Raw genomic sequence first — 18359 nt, 5'->3', positions numbered from 1 at the left:
AACATTAGATGTACAAAACGCATTGCAGAAAGTGTTCCTGGAGTATATTGAACACAGGGCCCCATTGCCACAATGCTAAACTCCTAACCAGGGCTGACTTTTTTTATGAAACACTCAAGCCCTGTGACCTCATAGTCATGGGATGCCTGCTTCCATTACATTTTTTTGCCTTAGTTACTGCTGTAGTTTTAAATTATTTATACATTAATAAATAATATTGTTTATTAATAAAGAAATTGCTGAAAAACATCCACACTTTTCTGTTGCCAGAGATTAGTTTTATCCATCTATTAGAAGTACCAGTTATGCACACACCAACCAGCTGTTGATCCCCATTAAAACAAGGCACCCCCCCCCCCTCCCCAAACATCAGTCCTTGTTTTTATACATGCTCTACCTGCCACTGACATAGACGTAGACATACAATAAATAGCATCTTGACTTAAAATCAGTTTTCCGTCGTCCCGGTTGTTCGCGGGGGGCCCCCCCGGGCTGGTATTTGCCGGCCCCGGGGGGCCCACTGGGACGGGCCAGTGGGGGGATGGTCCCTGCAGCCTACTCCTTGCTTTTCTTGCTGTTTTACTATGACGTAGTAATGCATGACGTGTAATGCACTCTTTGGAAAAAATAAATAAATATGTTATTTGTAAAAAAAAAATCAGTTTTCCATATCAGATCAGGCAGCAATTGCGATTGGTTGCCAGCTGTTACAGCATATCATTACTGCTTACTGACTAGTTGCTAGAGGTTACAGCATAAATTACGGCTCACTGATTCGTTGCTAGAGGTTACAGCACATCACCTCCTCACAGCAGGGGAGCATGATATACATAGGAATGCCGCCTTTATTTACATATCAATGCCGCCAGCTACAGCTATTTACTCAGTATTGTCACTGCTATTTACATACGAATGCCGGTTATTTACATGTAAACACAGGGTCTGCAGGTGAGTCATCTGCACACAACAATAGGGCAGAGCTGGGCAGCATTAGTACCAGCACTTCACACTGAGATATTGGGACACAGCACAGGAATAAAACTTCAAGGGACAAGGGAATTTAAACCTGGATAGTTGGCAAGTATGAGGCTGTTTTGGGCCCCACAACAATGACAAGGGCCAGGGCAGCTGCCCCTTTTACCCTGCCTTAAAGACGGCCCTACACCCACCCCACCATCAGTCCTTGTTTTGCCCATGCACTCATCTGCCAGTAGTCTGTAATTTAACCATGCATCCATCCACCATCATCCATCATCCATCATCCATTTCCCCTAGCACAGCTCACCCGGGACGCCACCAGCTGCAGCTCTGGAACCACTGCCGTGTGCACCAAGTTGCCATTCACAACGAGCCGGATCTCTATGGAGTCAGTAGTGAAGGCCAAGATGTAGGGGAAAGCGCATACTATTGGACAGACAGATAACAGATTATGTCTAAAGATGCCTAGGTTACTCAGATCTTCACAGATATATAAAAAGTTATTCTGGCTACGATTTGTACTCTCTTGACGCTGCCCGTTCCACCACATGTTATTCCTTATTCCGCATGTTTCCACCTGAACTTTCCCCTACCATCTATCCATACTCTTCTGATGCTGCCCCCATCACTTACCTTTACTCTATTGACCCATACCGCTAGAAGTCTTCCTATACTGTGCTGACATTTCCCTATAAACTTAGCTATACTCTGATTACTCCCCTACCATATAGCCATACTCTACTGACCCCTTCACCAACTGACTCCAGTATCTTCTGCAAATATTTCACCTATGTGCTTTCGCAGTCTGAGATTCACAGTGCCAAGCAACAACACTATCAGCTCTGGCTTTAGGTGAGGTCTCACAAGCAGAAGCAGAGAAAGGCCTCCAAACAATGGCTCTAAGACCCCTTTCACACTGGGGCGTTTTTCAGGCGCTTTAGCGTTAAAAAAAGCGCCTGTAAAACGCTTGAAAGAAGCCTCATCTGCAGTCCCAATGTGAAAGCCCAAGTGCTTTAAGAGCCCTTTCACAATGTCAGCGCCCGAAAAACTAGCAGCGCTTTACCAGCGTTTTTCGAGCGTTATTGGGGCGCTTTTAACCCCCGCTAGTGGCCAAATAAAGGGTTAAAAGTGCTCACAAAATGCTGCTGCCAATAGTGTTTTTCAGGTGTTTTACAGGCGCTTCCCATTGATTTCAATGGGAAGGGGCGCTTTAGGAGCGTTGTATTCACCGCTCCAAAAGCGCAGCAAAGAAGCTGCTTTCAGGACTTTTTTTGACGCCCTGCCAGCGCAGCGCCTCAGTGTGAAAGCACTCGGGCTTTTACATCGGGATTGCAGTTGCGGCTTCTTTCAGGCCCTTTTTTTAATGCTAAAGCGCCTGAAAAACGCCCCAGTGTGAAAGGGATCTCAGTGTGAAAGCACTCAGGCTTTTACATTGGGATTGCAGTTGCAGCTTCTTTCAGGCGCTTTTTTTAACACTAAAGCGCATGAAAAACGCCAGAAAAAACGCCCCAGTGTGAAAGGGGTCTTAATGTATGGACCACCTCTAGAGAATACAACCTTAAGACTCCTTTTACACTGGGGCGTTTTCCAGGTGCTTTAGCGTTAAAAAAAAAGCGCCTGTAATGCGCTTGAAAGAAGCTGCAACTGCAATCCCAATGTAAAAGCCCGAGTGCCTTCACACTCAGATCCCTTTCACACTGGACCGTTTTTCAGGCGCTTTAGCTTTACAAAAAGCACCTGTAAAGCGCCTGAAAGAAGCCGCAACTGCAATCCCAATGTAAAAGCCCGAGTGCTTTCACACTGAGGCGCTGCGCTGGCAGGGCGTCAAAAAAAGTCCTGCCAGCAGCTTCTTTGCAGCGCTTTTGGAGTGGTGAATACAACGCTCCTAAAGTGCCCCTTCCCATTGAAATCAATGGGAAGCGCCTGTAAAACGCCTGAAATGCGCTATTGGCAGCAGCGTTTTGTGGACGCTTTTAACCCTTTATTTGGCCACTAGCAGGGGTTAAAAGCGCCCCAATAAGGCTCGAAAAACGCTGGTAAAGCTCTGCTAGTTAACGCGGCGCTTTACGAGCGTTTTCCGGCGTGGACATTGTGAAAGGGCTCTTAAAGCACTTGGGCTTTTACATTGGGATTGCAGTTGCGGCTTCTTTCAGGCGCTTTTTTTAACGCTAAAGCGCATGAAAAACGCCCCAGTGTGAAAGGGGTCTAAGTGACCGAAGTGACCGACAAATACCTCAAATCCACAGTTTTTTTTTCTTCTGTATTTTGCAGTAAAAAAGTGAGTATAGCCTCACCAACAGCATTGGGAACCTGATTCCAGCTGAAATAGAAATCGGATGCAGACGACTGGATTAGCGGAGTTCCTCCATTGAACGGAGTGACTTTCTTGTAGCAACAGATGTCTGAAATGGGAGAAGGTGACATTGGCATGTAAGAGATTTCTCTATTATATAAATATACATAATAGAATGCATACGTGTGTATGTGAGGAATTATCTTTTCCTCTGCATACGTTCTGTTCAGTTACATCGCCAGAGAAGCAGCAGATGCTTCATTATTGTTCTGTGGTGTCACCACATCACTGCCTGAGTAGGATTATTGTGACATCTTGTGTTTTGGGTACTCACTGTTAATTACACACTGAGAATCTGCTTTAATATAAATACACATTTCTCATCCCACACAGAAATGACAAATTGTACTAGATGCCAGCTGAAGATCCAAGATTACTGTAATATGAACAATCTCTGTAATATCTACAGGCAGAAGGGAGAAATAATGAATTTAAAATTATTTTGACTATATATGTTTTTGAAAAGACATGACACTCTAAACTCAATTGTAATGGGGAACTGAATGGCTAAAAAAAAGATGATGATGACGACACCAGGACAAAAATGACCATATCCTTTGGAACTCTATTGTATATGCCCAAGACTGGTGAGAAGCAGATAGTGGTGTACTATGTAAGCAGCATCAAACACTTGGGGTAGAAGAGGTTCTTTTATTGCACTGCAGTGAATAAGAACCCTTTCACACCACACCGCAACTTGCGTCGGCGGTAAAACGCCGCTATTTTTAGCGGCGTTTTACCGCCGGATTTGCGGCACAAAAGTGCCCCGCTAGCGGCCGCGAAAGTGTTAAAACCGCCGGCAATACGCCGCAATAGCGGCGTTTTGCCGGCGGCATTACAGCGCTGCCCTATTGATTTCAATGGGCAGCAGCGGTGGAGGAGCGGTAAACACACCGCTCCTTCACCGCTCCAAAGAAGCTGCTGGCAGGACTTTTTTCTGACGTCCTGCCAGCGCACCGCTGTAGTGTGAAAGCCCTCGGGGCTTTCACACTACACACAATGGTGCAGCTTCTTTAGGGCGTTTTGCAGGCGCTATTTCTAACGCTATAGCGCCTGCAAAACGCCCTGGTGTGAAAGGGGTCTAAGGGTGGGGTGTGGTTTTATAATGACAGCTTTTTAGTCAAATGGCATGGAGACTATCCCATCACCATCCCCTGTCTGACGGGAGACTCTAATGCCCCGTACACATGGTCGGATTTTCCGACAGAAAATGTTCGATGGGAGCTTTTTTTTTCTCAGAAATTCCGACTGTGTGTAGGCTTCATCTGACATTTTCCATCGGAATTTCCGTCACACAAAATTTGAGATTTGGATCTTCCGACGCACAAAGTTCCACGCATGCTTGGAACCAAGCAGAAAAGCCGCATTGACTATTAAACTTCATTTTTCTCGGCTCGTCATGCGTGTTGTATGTCATTGTGTTCTTGACATTCGGAATTTCTGACCAACTTTGTGTGACCGTGCGTATGCAAGACAAGTTTGAGCCAACATCCGTCAGAAAAAAATCCATGAATTTTGTTGTCGGAATGTCCGATCGTGTGTACGGGACATATCTCTAACATCATTATTCCAATCATCCAGTCGGTACTTCAGTTGCCCTGATTTTCCGAAGTCTTTGGCCAAAATCCAGAGTTCCCATTGATGCAAATAAGGGCGTCATTTTTTGAGGCATTCCCATATACGACAATAGTAGGATGATACGTTCATATGTAACATATTTTAATTTCAGCTCTAAAGCTGTCTGCAAAAAAAACCTGATTTGCTCAGCTTCAGGCAGTGGAGCCACCGCCAAGCTCCGGATAAATACTTAACAAACCTACTATAAACTGTTTCCATTCATGAAACACTTCTATTAATGTCTATATACTGCCCCCAATCACAGAGCACCTCTATTAATTGCCCCCAATCACTCACAGTTGTAGCAGAGCAGTAATCCAGCTTCTCCATCTTCATAAACATCAATTGCTGCAACAAAATGAACCTGGAATGAAAATGTGGAAGAGTAGCTGGACATTTTGGATGGGTTTTCCATATATCTTGCTTTGATGTATAGTACAAGAAGAAAAAACTGACAAAGAACTTTAACTTATAGTGATCTAGACATAAAATCTGATTGGTTGCATTACCACACATCCACGCATGCCAGCGAAAAATGTATCCAGTCATGCCACGACCTTGCTATCCACATAAGACAAGGGTGGCTTCCCAGTGGGTGTCAAAAAATGGTGGCAGGCACGGTTATAGTAAATTTTGCACTGTGTACCTGGTAGGAAATCCATTCCCATGTTACCAAGTTTCTGAGAAGCACTTCTTTTCACCCACCCTCCAAATGTCCAAGAAGCAAATTTACCACTTCACCCTTCACGTGTCCAAGTACCATACACCCCTTCCATATACAATGCCTTGTAAAGGTATTGATACCGCTTGAAATTTCCCACATTTTGCCATGTCTCAACTAAAAACTTAAATATATTTTATTGTGATAGACCAGCAAAGTGTAATTTCTTCAGTGTTGTCACATGAAAAGATATAATAAAATATTTACAAAAAATGTGAGGGGTGTACTCACTTTTGTGAGATACTCTATGTAAGAGCATATCCCCCTCACCCCTCTATGTATCTGAAGGGTACATCCTCTCCTCCACTGTGTATATCTACTATGTGGTTAGTTAGAAATCATTTAGGAGGAGAGCTTGAGGTTTTACAACATAAACTAATAATGTTCTGTAACTTCTGTCTGAATAAAGTCACTATGCATGTTGCCAGCTGTTTTGCCACTCTACATGACTGGTAGCATTTTTTTCATTATATAGACCCCGGGTGCTACAGCCTCTGCACTTTCTTCTAAGCCACCTTCATTCTGCTTTTCACCTACACAGTCTAACACAAGCTGTGTAACTTACCCTACTCGCATCAACATGATGCAGTCGGCACGATTCCCCAGTGCTTTCATTTACCAGATCAAACTGATGTCGGTACCCCACACAGATCATGTTGTCATTGTCACCAGTTGGACCATCAACCAAAGTCATCACTATAGGAGGGTCAGAGAGGCATATTTCCTGCAAGACAGACACCCAAACTGAACAGAGTACACACATGTAATGATACCAGAACTGTGTACAAAAAACTCCATCTTGACTTACCTGTAAATTCCATATCTTGCAATATTGTATGGGACAAGAGGTAGAATTTTCATATACCATGGGTTAAAGAGTGTACCCTTCAGGTAACAAGACACTGGCAAAGCTTTAGAGGACATTTTCCCTGGGTGCTTCCCCTATAATACCACTCCATGAGTCCTCAATTTTTTTTTAGCAAGCAATGAAAAGTAAAGCAAAGGATGGAAGGAAGGATGTTCTGTGTTTTGTATTGTACTCCAAAATAAGGAATTTGCAGGTAAGTAAAAATTCCTCTTATCCTAATCATACAGTATACAGGCGAGATATCCATACATCATTGGAAGTCTCCAAGCAGTGAATAGGAAAAGTGGGCAACAATGAGGTAGGCAAAAAAATGTGGTAACAAAGGTCAAAGGACCCAATCTCGGAGAGCTTTTTTAAGAACCTTGTGGCCGGAAGCTGCATCAGCAGAAGATTGGATGTCAACCTGGTAAGATTATGAAAAGTTCTGAACAGAAGACCAGATGGCAGCCTTACACAACTGGGCTTCAGAGGCTTGGTGCTGCAATGCCCAGGAAACCAGGAAACTCCAATAGATTTGGTAAAATGGGCATGTAAATGCACAGGAGGAGATTTCTCTTTAGCCTTGTACACACGGTCGGAGAATCCGTCGGCATGCGTCTTATCGGACCGTGTCGTCGGATAATCCGACTGTGTGTGGTATGCATCGGACTGATTCCGTCCGAATCTCCGTCGGACCCAATTTTCCAACATGTTGGAAATATTTTCCGACCAACTGGTTTGATCGGACATACTCCGATCATGTGTAGAGAATTTTGATCGGACCAAGTGCCACGCATGCTCAGATCAAATTTCTACATCAAAGCTATTGGCTACTAGTCTCATCGTAGCGAAATTACGTCATCACGTTCTGAATGATAGGATTTTTCGACAACGTAGTCCGACCGTGTGTATGCAACAGTTTCGGACAAGATCCGACGGATTTGGTTGGCAGAATGTCCGACCGTGTGTACAAGGGCTTTGAGTATGTAAGCTCTTGCAATCAGATTTAGTATCCATTATGTAATGGTGGACTTTGAAGTTGGGTGCCCCTTGCAAGGTCCATGGTCCAGAGAACATGACAAACAGGGAATCAATCTGTCTGATTAGAGCAGTAGCTTTGATGTATACTGTAATGGTTCGGACTACATCCAGGAAATGTAGAGAGCTTTCCTTTGGATGCTTAGAAGCAGGGCATATGGATGGGAGGACTATATGTCCTCATTGAGGTAAAATGCTGAGACCACCTTCAGGAGAAAGGGTGGTCTTGGACATAAGACAACCTTGTCATTGTGAGGAAAGTCTCCTTTAAAGGAAAGGGCTGTACCATGTCTGGCAGATGTAATGGTGATCAAAAAGGCCACTTTGCCAGGGGGACATCCCTGATATGTTCAAAGGATTATTTTTCAAGGGCAAAATAACCAAGTTGATGTCAAAAGGAAGCACAGGGTGATGCAAGGGAAGAACAATAAGAGATACACCTTGAAGTGAGGTGCTTACAGGAAAGAGTGAAGATAGAGTGCTTTGAAAAAGAATGTACAATGCCAAGACCTAACCTTTAAGAGTACTTAAAGGATAAGTTCACCTTTCAAAAAAAAAAAAGATAAAATGCACATATTTATGCAGGTAAAAAAGTGCATTTATTATTGTTTTCTTACTGGAGCCTGCAGAGCATTGCACCCATGATCAGAAGATTGTGGGTGCAATGTCAGGCTCCTGCAAAGACTTCCTCTACCTTTGTGCCCATATTCCTGTATGGACTTTTAAGTTACGAATCCAGAGGAAGAATTAATCAACTATGGAGCGTGCTAAGCAGCCTATTCAAACTACAAGTCCGTTTGGTGCAGACTAGCATATTGGGATCTGACTCCAGCTGAAAAATGCGAGTAGGCAAAGAGATGTGGTATATTAGGTGCCTGGAAATTTGAGGAAATGTAACATAAATGCAGAGAATTCTGCTTTAGTCAAATAGGCCACAGATTGTAGGTCTAAAATAAGATGAGTGTTTTGCAGGCTTTATTCAGAGAGAATGTTCACTTGTGATTTTGCATTGGTTCCATTTTACCTTGTTTCTGCCATAGGTACAAGTGTTGGTGTTTTCCTTTGGGGTACACACAGAATAGGATGCAAAGTATAGGGTAAGCATGTCCAATAACGTGTATGTGCTAACTGAGGTGTAGACTGTCCTGTAACAAATTCTCATGGCCTAAGGGCTCTAGGTGGATTTAGCATTAAAGTATGCAACCAGTGGTGTGATGAGTGGTTGAATTTTAGCACCAAGTTTAAAAACACTGTGAAGTGAAATCCAAACACAGCCCCACAGTCAGAGATACAGGGTGACACCGTCTCACCTGTCCATGATGCTGGACTGTAGATAAAGTAAATGCAGCCCACTCTCCTCTACAGTGGTCCAAAGTACAGAATTTAAACAGCATTTTTTAGCCTCAGAAGGCAGGGGGCAGGAATCTGATGCCACACAATGCACAGCATAAAGCAGAGAACTGGGCATAATCTGAGACCTACATGGAAGGAATTGGAGCATCCCCTCTACACAGTCTCATAAAGAACCATGAACAGCTGAGGCTGTCAATTAAAAATTGTGCGGGGGGGGGGGGGGGTCTCTTCGGATTCCTTCGTGTCTGGATTAACTGTCAGGAGTGCATCAAGCAGATAGCAGGGGAAGGAGAAAGCAGACAGAAATCACAGTACACGCTTTGGATTGAGGCAAGTACACAACATAGAAGGATATGCTGTGTTGAATTTTAATTTCAGAGGTTTACAACCACTGTCAGATAGTTAGATGGTATTACACATAAGCACTTAGAACAGGGGTCCTCAAACTATGGCTCCCGAGCCAGATATGGCCGCCAGGGTGATTTACCCAGCCCGTGGACTGCCCCTTTAACATTGTAGCACTCCCCCTCCCATATGCTACCTTAATAACACAAGATGAGAAACCTGACAGGTCCAGACAAACAGCGGGATCTTTTGAGTTAAGAAGCGGGCGATTGGTTACTAGGCAGCAGGGTGGTCCCAGCAATCAATCACCTGCCTTTCACTTGAAAAGTCCCACCTTTTGTCCGGACCTGTCATGCCTTGCATCTTGTGTGAATAAGGTAGCAGAGGGGGAGAGCTGCAATGTTATAGAATGGGTGGTGTAATACCGCTGGAGGGCTCTGTGATGGGGAGAGTCTATGATAGGGGGGATCTGTGATGGGGTAGTCTGTGATTGGGGGGGGGATCTGTTATGGGGTGGCTTTGTGATGGGGGCTCTGTGATGGGGGGGATTTGTGATGGGGTTCTGTTATGGGGGGGGGGGGGGGGGGCTCCGTGATAGAGAGGAGTCTGGGATGGGAGGTTCTGTGATGGGGGGGGGGGGTCTGTGATGGAGTGGATTCTATGAAATACTAGTAAGTTTATGTTGATTAAAATTATTTTTTATTTTAAATATTGTATTGTTTTTCCTGTTTTTTTACACTACAAATAAGATGTGTGCATAGGAATCCCTTCCTATGTTTTTCAAACTATAGTTCGGCCCCCCCAACAGTCTGAGGAACCGTGAACTGGCCCCCTGTTTAAATAGTTTGAGGACCCCTGACTTAGAATAATACAATATTTATGACACCAGCACTATAAAAAATAGACAGATGTCATGGGAAGAACAGAGAGGACATGACACCAGCACTGAGGAGAATTGACAAAGACCACGACACCAGCACTTGGGCCCCTTTCACACTACCACGACTTCAAAGTAGCGTGATTCTGCCACGATTTCAGGGAGACTTGAGGTCTATGGACCTCAACTCGCATCAAAGTCAGACCAAAGTAGTGCAGGGACTACTTTGAAGTTGTACTAATATGAATGGTTGTCATTGGAAATCATGAGGAATGACTTGTCTAGCAACTTTGCAGTCCCAAGTCACAGGACAAGTCGTACAAGTGTGACATGCAATATGCAAATGCTATATCGTTACAGCAACAACACCTAAATAGGTGTAAGATCAAACTGGTCATGAATTGTAATTAAACATTGAGTAGAACGGAAGAGTTTAGAAATTTCCACATCCAATAGTGAAAGAACTAGGAAAAGGGGGTTCCCATAATGGTGGACTTTAGAGGCACGTACACCAATGAGTATAGTAAAGTACAAAATGTATTAATTGAATAAAATCATATCATGAAAAAATTAGACAACATGATGCATATAATACAAAAAGTTGGTGAATTAATCATCCATACGTAATATAGTTAGCCATAGCATACATTTCCCTACGCGTTTCGGAGCGCTGGGAGTCTCCTTCTTTAGGGGCAGATATACAGTATGAAGTACAATTATATCAACAACTAGTGTTATATACGAGTGATGTAACGTTGGTTAAAAACAGATGAAACAGGTCAAGAAATACATATAGGTGGCTCTTCAAACTCCGAAGTTTCCACAATTATATAATATTTGGTATAGGCTTTGGATAATAGATTCTATGCAGCCAAAGGTTTTTGAGACCCCAGAGAGAGGCCCGCCAGGTGTGCACAAGAAAGGCACTGAGACGAAATGTCAGCGCCCAACCTTGAAGCAATTGGAGAGAAGCTTTATTGACTGTCCATTCAGCGTTCCACAGGCACGGCTGTGAAGTGCATTGTACTTGACCGTCTATCAGTGGTTTGCTTGCACATTCCCCCTTTCTCCAATTTTTCAAGTGTGAAAGGGGCCTGAGGAGAACAGACGTCATAACATTCTATATTTATGAGAAGAGTTATTTGCCATGGCACAAGCACTGAGAATAAGAAGAGACAGGGGCAATGACAACAGCACTGAGAAGAAGAGACAGATGGCTAATGCCGCGTACACACGATCGGAATTCTCGTCGGAAAAAGCTCTGATGGTTTTCCCGAGGGAATTCCGAATGAATTCGGCTCAAGCTGTCTTGCCTACACACGGTCACATCAAATTCCGATCATTTATAACGCGGTGACGTACAACATGTACGACGGGACTAGAAAAAGGAAGTTCAATAGCCAGTAGCTTCTGTCTCGCAGTTGAATCTGAGCATGCGTGATTTTTGGCGTGACGGGAGACTTGAGATGTCTGGGACTGTGTATATCCTTTTCAGTGCTAATGTGTCATGCATATGTCTCTTCTCCTCAGTGCTGGTGTCATGGCCAGTGTCAGCAGTTCTCCTCCGTGCTGGTGTAATGGATTCTGCTATTTCTTCTCAGTGCTTATGTGTAATGCCGCGTACACACGATCGGAATTCCGGCCAGAAAAAGACCGATGAGAGCTTTTCAGCGGAAAATGCGACCGTGTGTATGCTCCATCGGAATTTAGCTGTCCGAATTTCCGCCAGCCAAAAATTGATAGCATGTTCTCAATTTTCCCGAAGGAAAAACTTTCTATCGGTAATTCCGATCGTGTGTATGCAATTCAACTATGAGACGGAAGCTATTGGCTACTGGCTATTGAACTTCCTTTTTCTAGTAACGTCGTACATTACCGCATTATAAATGATCGGAATTTGATGTGGCTGTGTGTAGGCAAGACAGCTTGAGCCGAATTCCGTCAGAAAAACCATCAGAGCTTTTTCCGACGAGAATTACGATCGTGTGTACGCGGCCTAGTACTGAGGAGAACAGAGGATCACTGTGACACTAAGACTAATGAAAATTGAATAACACCATGACCCCAGCTCTGATAGACAGATACCATGACACCAGTACTTATAAACACTGGACTGATAAATAATATTAAGGCTGCATTCACACCTGAGTGTTTTAGCTCATAAAACGCCTGCAAAAGCATCTGAAAAACACCCAACAAACAAAATCGCATTCATTTCTATAGCACCTGTTCACATCTGAGTGTTTTGTCACCTGAAGCAAAAACGCCCTAAGCTCAAAAAAAGAACATGAGCTTCTTTGGGGCAGATTACAGGCATTTTTCTGCCTTTTATATTGGTGACCTGAACAAAATTGCGGTAAAAGCGCAGTAAACGCACGACTTTGAAACACTCAGGTGTGAATGCAGCCTTAAGTGAATCATCTCCATTGTATCTGAGCACCAAAAACACCATTTAACAAATTTTTAATATTCAAAGCAAACTTCCCCATCCATTTCTCCATGCTCTATTTCGCTGAGAAATCACTTTGAAAAACAACTTCCAGAGTTCTAGGATTTCCGGCCGTGACCATCTTCAGTAAGGGCAAATGTAGCATTTACATACTGGAATCCATCTGCCCTTAGCTCACATTTACATACAGGAGAGTGTGCTTAGCTGAGAAAACCTGTCGTCTTAGCCTTCCTTCCTGGAGACTTAAAAAGTAGCCCAGTTGTTGACCCCACTGAGGAATCCTGAGAAGTATGAGATTACTTTCCTATCTATTTACTAATGCTAGCATCATGAGGATTAAAAATAATCAATGTTGATTGGGAGAGTGAAGTTCCACTTTAACTACTTCCAGCCCACGCTATAGTTGAATGACGGCTACACTTCGCCGAGAAGTGCCATATGACGTCCTCCCATGATCACGCTGCCTGTGCGCCCCCCTGCAGTGTGCTCTATGATCGCTAAGTCCTTCGGACTCAGCTGATTACAGATTAGGATAAAGGGCCAATCACAGCGGCCCTTTACCATGTAATCAGCTGTGTTTAATGACAGCTGTCCATGATGTAAACAGAAACCAGTTATCGGCACTCCTTTCCTCACACTGTCAGCGTGAAGAGAGCCAATAACTGGCTGCTGTTAAAGGGACATGTACACTAATAATCAGGGCACTGATTATCAGTGTCCTGATTATCAGTGCAGTCCCAACAGTGCTGCCTATCAGTGCCCACCAGTGCTGCCAGTCAATACCTCCTCATGTCGCCTATCAGTACTGTCTATCAGTGCTGCCTCATTAATGCCCATCAGTGCAGCCTCATCAGCGCACATCAGTGAAGGAGAAAAATTATCCGTTTGCAAAATTTTATAACAAACTATGAAAATGTTTTTGTTTTTTTGTCACAATGTTAAGTCTTTTTTCATATATAAAACTGGAGGTGATTAAATACCACCAAAAGAAAGCTCTATTTGTGTAAAAAAGATAATACTAATTTTATATAGGTACAGTTTCACAATTGTCACTCAAAGTATAACGGCACTGAAAATTGGCCTGGGCAGGAAGGGAGCAAAAGTGCCCAGTAGGCAAGTGGTGAAAGAGTAGGGGATGGCTGTGGTTATACAGTGCCTTACGAAAGTATTCGGCCCCCTTGAACTTTTCAACCTTTTGCCAGATTTCAGGCTTCAAACATAAAGATATAAAATTTTTATTTTTTGTGAAGAATCACCAACAAGTGGGACACAATTGTGAAGTGGAACGAAATCTATTGGATAATTTAAACTTTTTTAGCAAATAAAAAACTGAAAAGTGGTGCGTGCAAAATTATTCGGCCCCTTTACTTTCAGTGCAGCAAACTCACTCCAGAAGTTCAGCGAGGATCTCTGAACGATCCAATGTTGTCCTAAATGACTGATGGTGATAAATAGAATCCACCTGTGTGTAATCAAGTCTCTGTATAAATGCACCTGCTCTGTGATAGTCTCAGGGTTCTGTTTAAAGCGCAGAGAGCATCATGAAGACCAAGGAACACACCAGGCAGGTCCGTAATACTGTTGTGGAGAAGTTTAAAGCTGGATTTACATACAAAAAGATTTCCCAAGCTTTAAACATCCCAAGGAGCACTGTGCAAGCGATCATTTTGAAATGGAAGGAGTATCAGACCACTGCAAATCTACCAAGACCTGGCCGTCCCTCTAAACTTTCAGCTCAGACAAGGAGAAGACTGATCAGAGATGCAGCCAAGAGGCCCATGATCACTCTGGATGAACTGCAGAGAACTACAGCTGAGGTGGGAGAGTCTGTCCATAGGACAACAATCAGTCGTACACTGCACAAATCTGGCCTTTATGGAAGAGTGGCAAGAAGAAAGCCATTTCTCAAAGATATCCATAAAAAGTCTTGTCTAAAGTTTGCCACAAGCCACCTGGGAGACACACCAAACATGTGGAAGAAGGTGCTCTGGTCAGATGAAACCAAAATCCAACTTTTTGCCCAAAATGCAAAACGATATGTTTGGCGTAAAAGCAACACAGCTCATCACCCTCAACACACCATCCCCACTGTCAAACATGGTGGTGGCAGCATCATGGTTTGGGCCTGCTTTTCTTCAGCAGGGACAGGGAAGATGGTTAAAATTGAGGGGAAGATGGATGCAGCCAAATACAGGACCATTCTGGATGAAAACCTGTTGGAGTCTGCAAAAGACCTGAAACTGGGACGGAGATTTATCTTCCAACAAGACAATGATCCCAAACATACAGCAAAATCTACAAAGGAATGGTTCACAAATAAACGTATCCAGGTGTTAGAATGGCCAAGTCAAAGTCCAGACCTGAATCCAATCGAGAATCTGTGGAAAGAGCTGAAAACTGCTGTTCACAAACGCTCTCCATCCAACCTCACTGAGCTCGAGCTGTTTTGCAAGGAAGAATGGGCAAGAATTTCAGTCTCTCGAGGTGCAAAACTGATAGAGACATACCCCAAGCGACTTGCCGCTGTAATCGCAGCAAAAGGTGGCTCTACAAAGTATTAACGCAAGGGTTCCACTTCACAATTGTGTCCCACCTGTTGGTGATTCTTCACAAAAAAATTTTTTTTATATCTTTATGTTTGAAGCCTGAAATGTGGCAAAAGGTTGAAAAGTTCAAGGAGGCCGAATACTTTCGCAAGGCACTGTATATATACCCCAGTCTATTATGCCAATTACATTGGTAAATGACAGACATTATTTGCCATCTTCTTACCCGAATGTACTGGAATTCCTCCACTGGTGAATATCCTCCACTACTGCCAAACGGATTGTGTTTCCGGGTGATGAGCAGCAGTTTGTTCCTAATGGCCACTACAATTCGGAGCTCCTGGCTGTGATGTGCATTGATGGCATACAAATGGCATCCTGTGTAAGATAGACATGTATTAGATATGGCAAAGGTCAGTAAAGGATGACATTTGTGTCATCGCTGGATAACTTAAAACCTGTATCTGCCTATACTGTCATACTCCTGCAGTAAAAAATTTGAAAAACTGCAAGTTGTACACATACAAATCTCTCTATCTGGAGAATGAGACTGTAGAGGAAGGAACACCGACTGCTGTTCATTTACCTTTTGTTTTCTCTAGTTTGTTTTCCCGGCATTCATACTTGTTTCTGGGGATTTGTTTGTCTTCCAGTCCTTTCCTTATGGCGCTGAGACGGAACACATAGAGACGTGCATCCTTTCCTAGTATGAGAAGAAGACAGCAGAAATAATTAAAAATCTGTGGGAAGCAGATATGTATCGAAGTATTAACCTTTACAATAAAAACACCAAACCTCTAACAATATTAGTATTTGTGTACTCACCTTAACCACTTAAAGAGGAAGTAAACCCTGATGAGTTTACTTCCTCTTTGATTCCCTGCAAAGATAAAGCATAATGGACTACTATGCATCGCAGTCCATTATGTGTCACTTACCTGACACAGGAGCCAGCGAATTCACCGCTGTCCCCTGTAGTCCGGAGCCTCCATCTTCTTGGTGGGTCTCGCTGCTCCGGCGCTGTCATTCGCCAGAGCCGCGGTGACGTCACTCCTGCGCACGGGTGCCGCCACTCGCGGCATATCGCCGTTAACTGCGGCGCACTCAGACAGCGGTGCCTGTCTTTTTCGGCAAATATCTCCTAAACCGTGTAGGTTTAGGAGATATTTCTTGGACCTACAGGTAAGCCTTAATCTAGGCTTATCTGTAGGTCAAAGTGGTTTGTAAGGGTTTACAACCACTTTAAGGGGTATGAATACTTTTTCAAGGCACTGTATGGGCCCACAACAGTTTCACATAAAGAATTTGTATTTTTTCCATAATAATATCATATGTAACCGACAACGGTATCCAGATATATAATCAACCCTTCACAGATGGAACTCACAATTTATATTGATATCGAACCCCATCACATCATAACATAAAGCGCTACATGCAGTAACATAGTGTTGATAACAAAGAGAGACAGTTCTCACTCAGATGCAGTAGATGCATCATTCACCCATCCTCCCCACACTTTGTCAAATTTTGCCGGAACCCCTCTACTGATCACAATAAATTCTTATTCTGGCCAATGAATTTAATCAACGCCCAGATGATTGATGTGCAAAATGGATCTAGACGGGTTTACATGCGTCAATCATTTTTTTTTTTTTTTGTCAAAACGATGCTCTCCGAAGGAAAGGCGTTTAGAAGAGCTGGGTAAATGCCCTGTGTGCATGAAGCCTAATACTTTATACAGTCTGCAAGTTGACCACACGGGGGAGCCCTCATCTTTATTTTCTGCTAGAGGTTTTACAACAGTAATGTTACCATTTTCTACCCCATAACCTTCTTCCCCAGCTACACTACATGCAGGGCCATCTTTAATATTGATTGGAGCCCGGGCAAAAAAATTTTTGGGGGCCCCTTCCCATGCAATTTCACTCTCCACCTGCTTTGAGACATACAATAAATAGAAGATGGACTTAAAATCAGTTTACTCTATCAGATCGGGCAGCAATTGTGATTGGTTGCCAGAGGTTACAACATATCATTACTGCTTACTGACTGGTTGCTAGAAGTTACAGCACACATTACGGCTCACTGATTAGTTGCTAGAGGTTACAGCAAATGATTTCTGCTTGTTAATTAGTTACTAGAGATTACTGTACAGTAATACTGCTCACTGATTGCTAGAGGTTACAGCACATAATCTTCTCACTGCAGGGAAGCATGATATACATATGAATGCCGCCTTTATTTACATATCAATGCAGCTGGCCACAGCTATTTTCTTAGTAATGCCGCTGCTATTTACATATGAATGCCAGTTATTTACATGTAAACGCAGGGTCTGCAGGTGAGTCATCTGTACACAACAACAGGGCTTAAACTGGGATAGTTGGCAAGTATGAGGCAGCTACTTTGGGCCCCACAACAATGACAGGGCCCAGGGCAGCTGCCCCTTTTGCCCTGCCTTAAAGACGGCCCTGACTACATGACGGAGGTAGAGAGTGTCAGTGTGAAGAGGCCACCTCTTGCCGATTTACAATGCTGTTTTGGATATAATGTGTAAGTTTGTTCCTAAACAGAAGTAGCATCCTAGGTGTTGACTGTGTCATTGACGGTGTTTCACCCTATCGTTTCCTGGTTAGCAGAGTTCCTTATCTGCAATACCAATAAGTATTTTAAAAGGGTACAGTACTGACCAGTGTCCTTGTTGCAAGCTTCTTTACTTCCTTTGGTACTATAATACTATAGCTACTCAGTTGGGAGATTTGTTTTTCTGTCCTAACCTGTTTTTTTGTGGCCTTCACTACTCTCTCTGCTAAGCACAAGGGGAGTCACTGCAGAATACTTGCATAAGAAGCATTTCTTTGATATGATCATTGGGGGACAATGGCTCTAGCGATCATTTTGAGATACTATTTATCTAGGATGCTATGGGCAGCAAAAGCACCCCTTCCCTCAGGGAAAGAAGCTTATGGTACAGACTGCAACAGTCATTCCATTCTATAATTGTTAGGAAAACTTTTCATTCACTTCACGATCTCGATGAGACCCTCTAGGCCAGTAGTGCCCAACCTTTTTAAGAGCGAGGGCCAATTAAGCAACTTGGTAACCAGTCGTGGGCCACAATGAGCGGAGCGCGTGGATGACAGGTCACGGCTACTCTATACGCCCTCTGATCCGATCCACCCAGATGGAAGGGGGCGAATTCCCTTTTATTTATTTTTTTATCTGATTTTTA

General features: G+C 43.5%; 1 protein-coding gene across 3 annotated transcripts in view; it reads right to left on the bottom strand.

The window, feature by feature from the left end:
• GARNL3 (GTPase activating Rap/RanGAP domain like 3) overlaps positions 1-18359 on the bottom strand; it is a 372751-nt gene that overhangs the window by 21504 nt on the left and 332888 nt on the right. For all 3 annotated transcript variants that reach the window (XM_077479186.1, XM_077479187.1, XM_077479188.1), the window contains 6 exons: positions 15711-15827; positions 15351-15502; positions 6235-6393; positions 5246-5312; positions 3273-3380; positions 1286-1404 (listed from right to left, as the gene is read on the bottom strand). In XM_077479186.1, coding sequence (XP_077335312.1) covers positions 1286-1404; positions 3273-3380; positions 5246-5312; positions 6235-6393; positions 15351-15502; positions 15711-15827 — 722 coding nt within the window. The remainder of the gene's footprint in view (positions 1-1285; positions 1405-3272; positions 3381-5245; positions 5313-6234; positions 6394-15350; positions 15503-15710; positions 15828-18359) is intronic.

This window comes from Lithobates pipiens, unplaced genomic scaffold (genome assembly GCF_037356315.1).
Source record: "Lithobates pipiens isolate NorthernLeopardFrog02 unplaced genomic scaffold, aLitPip1_a1.2 Scaffold_14, whole genome shotgun sequence".
NCBI classification, from domain to species: domain Eukaryota; kingdom Metazoa; phylum Chordata; class Amphibia; order Anura; family Ranidae; genus Lithobates; species Lithobates pipiens.
Note: the sequence above shows the minus strand (reverse complement) of the source record. Positions and strands in the feature narration are given on the sequence as shown.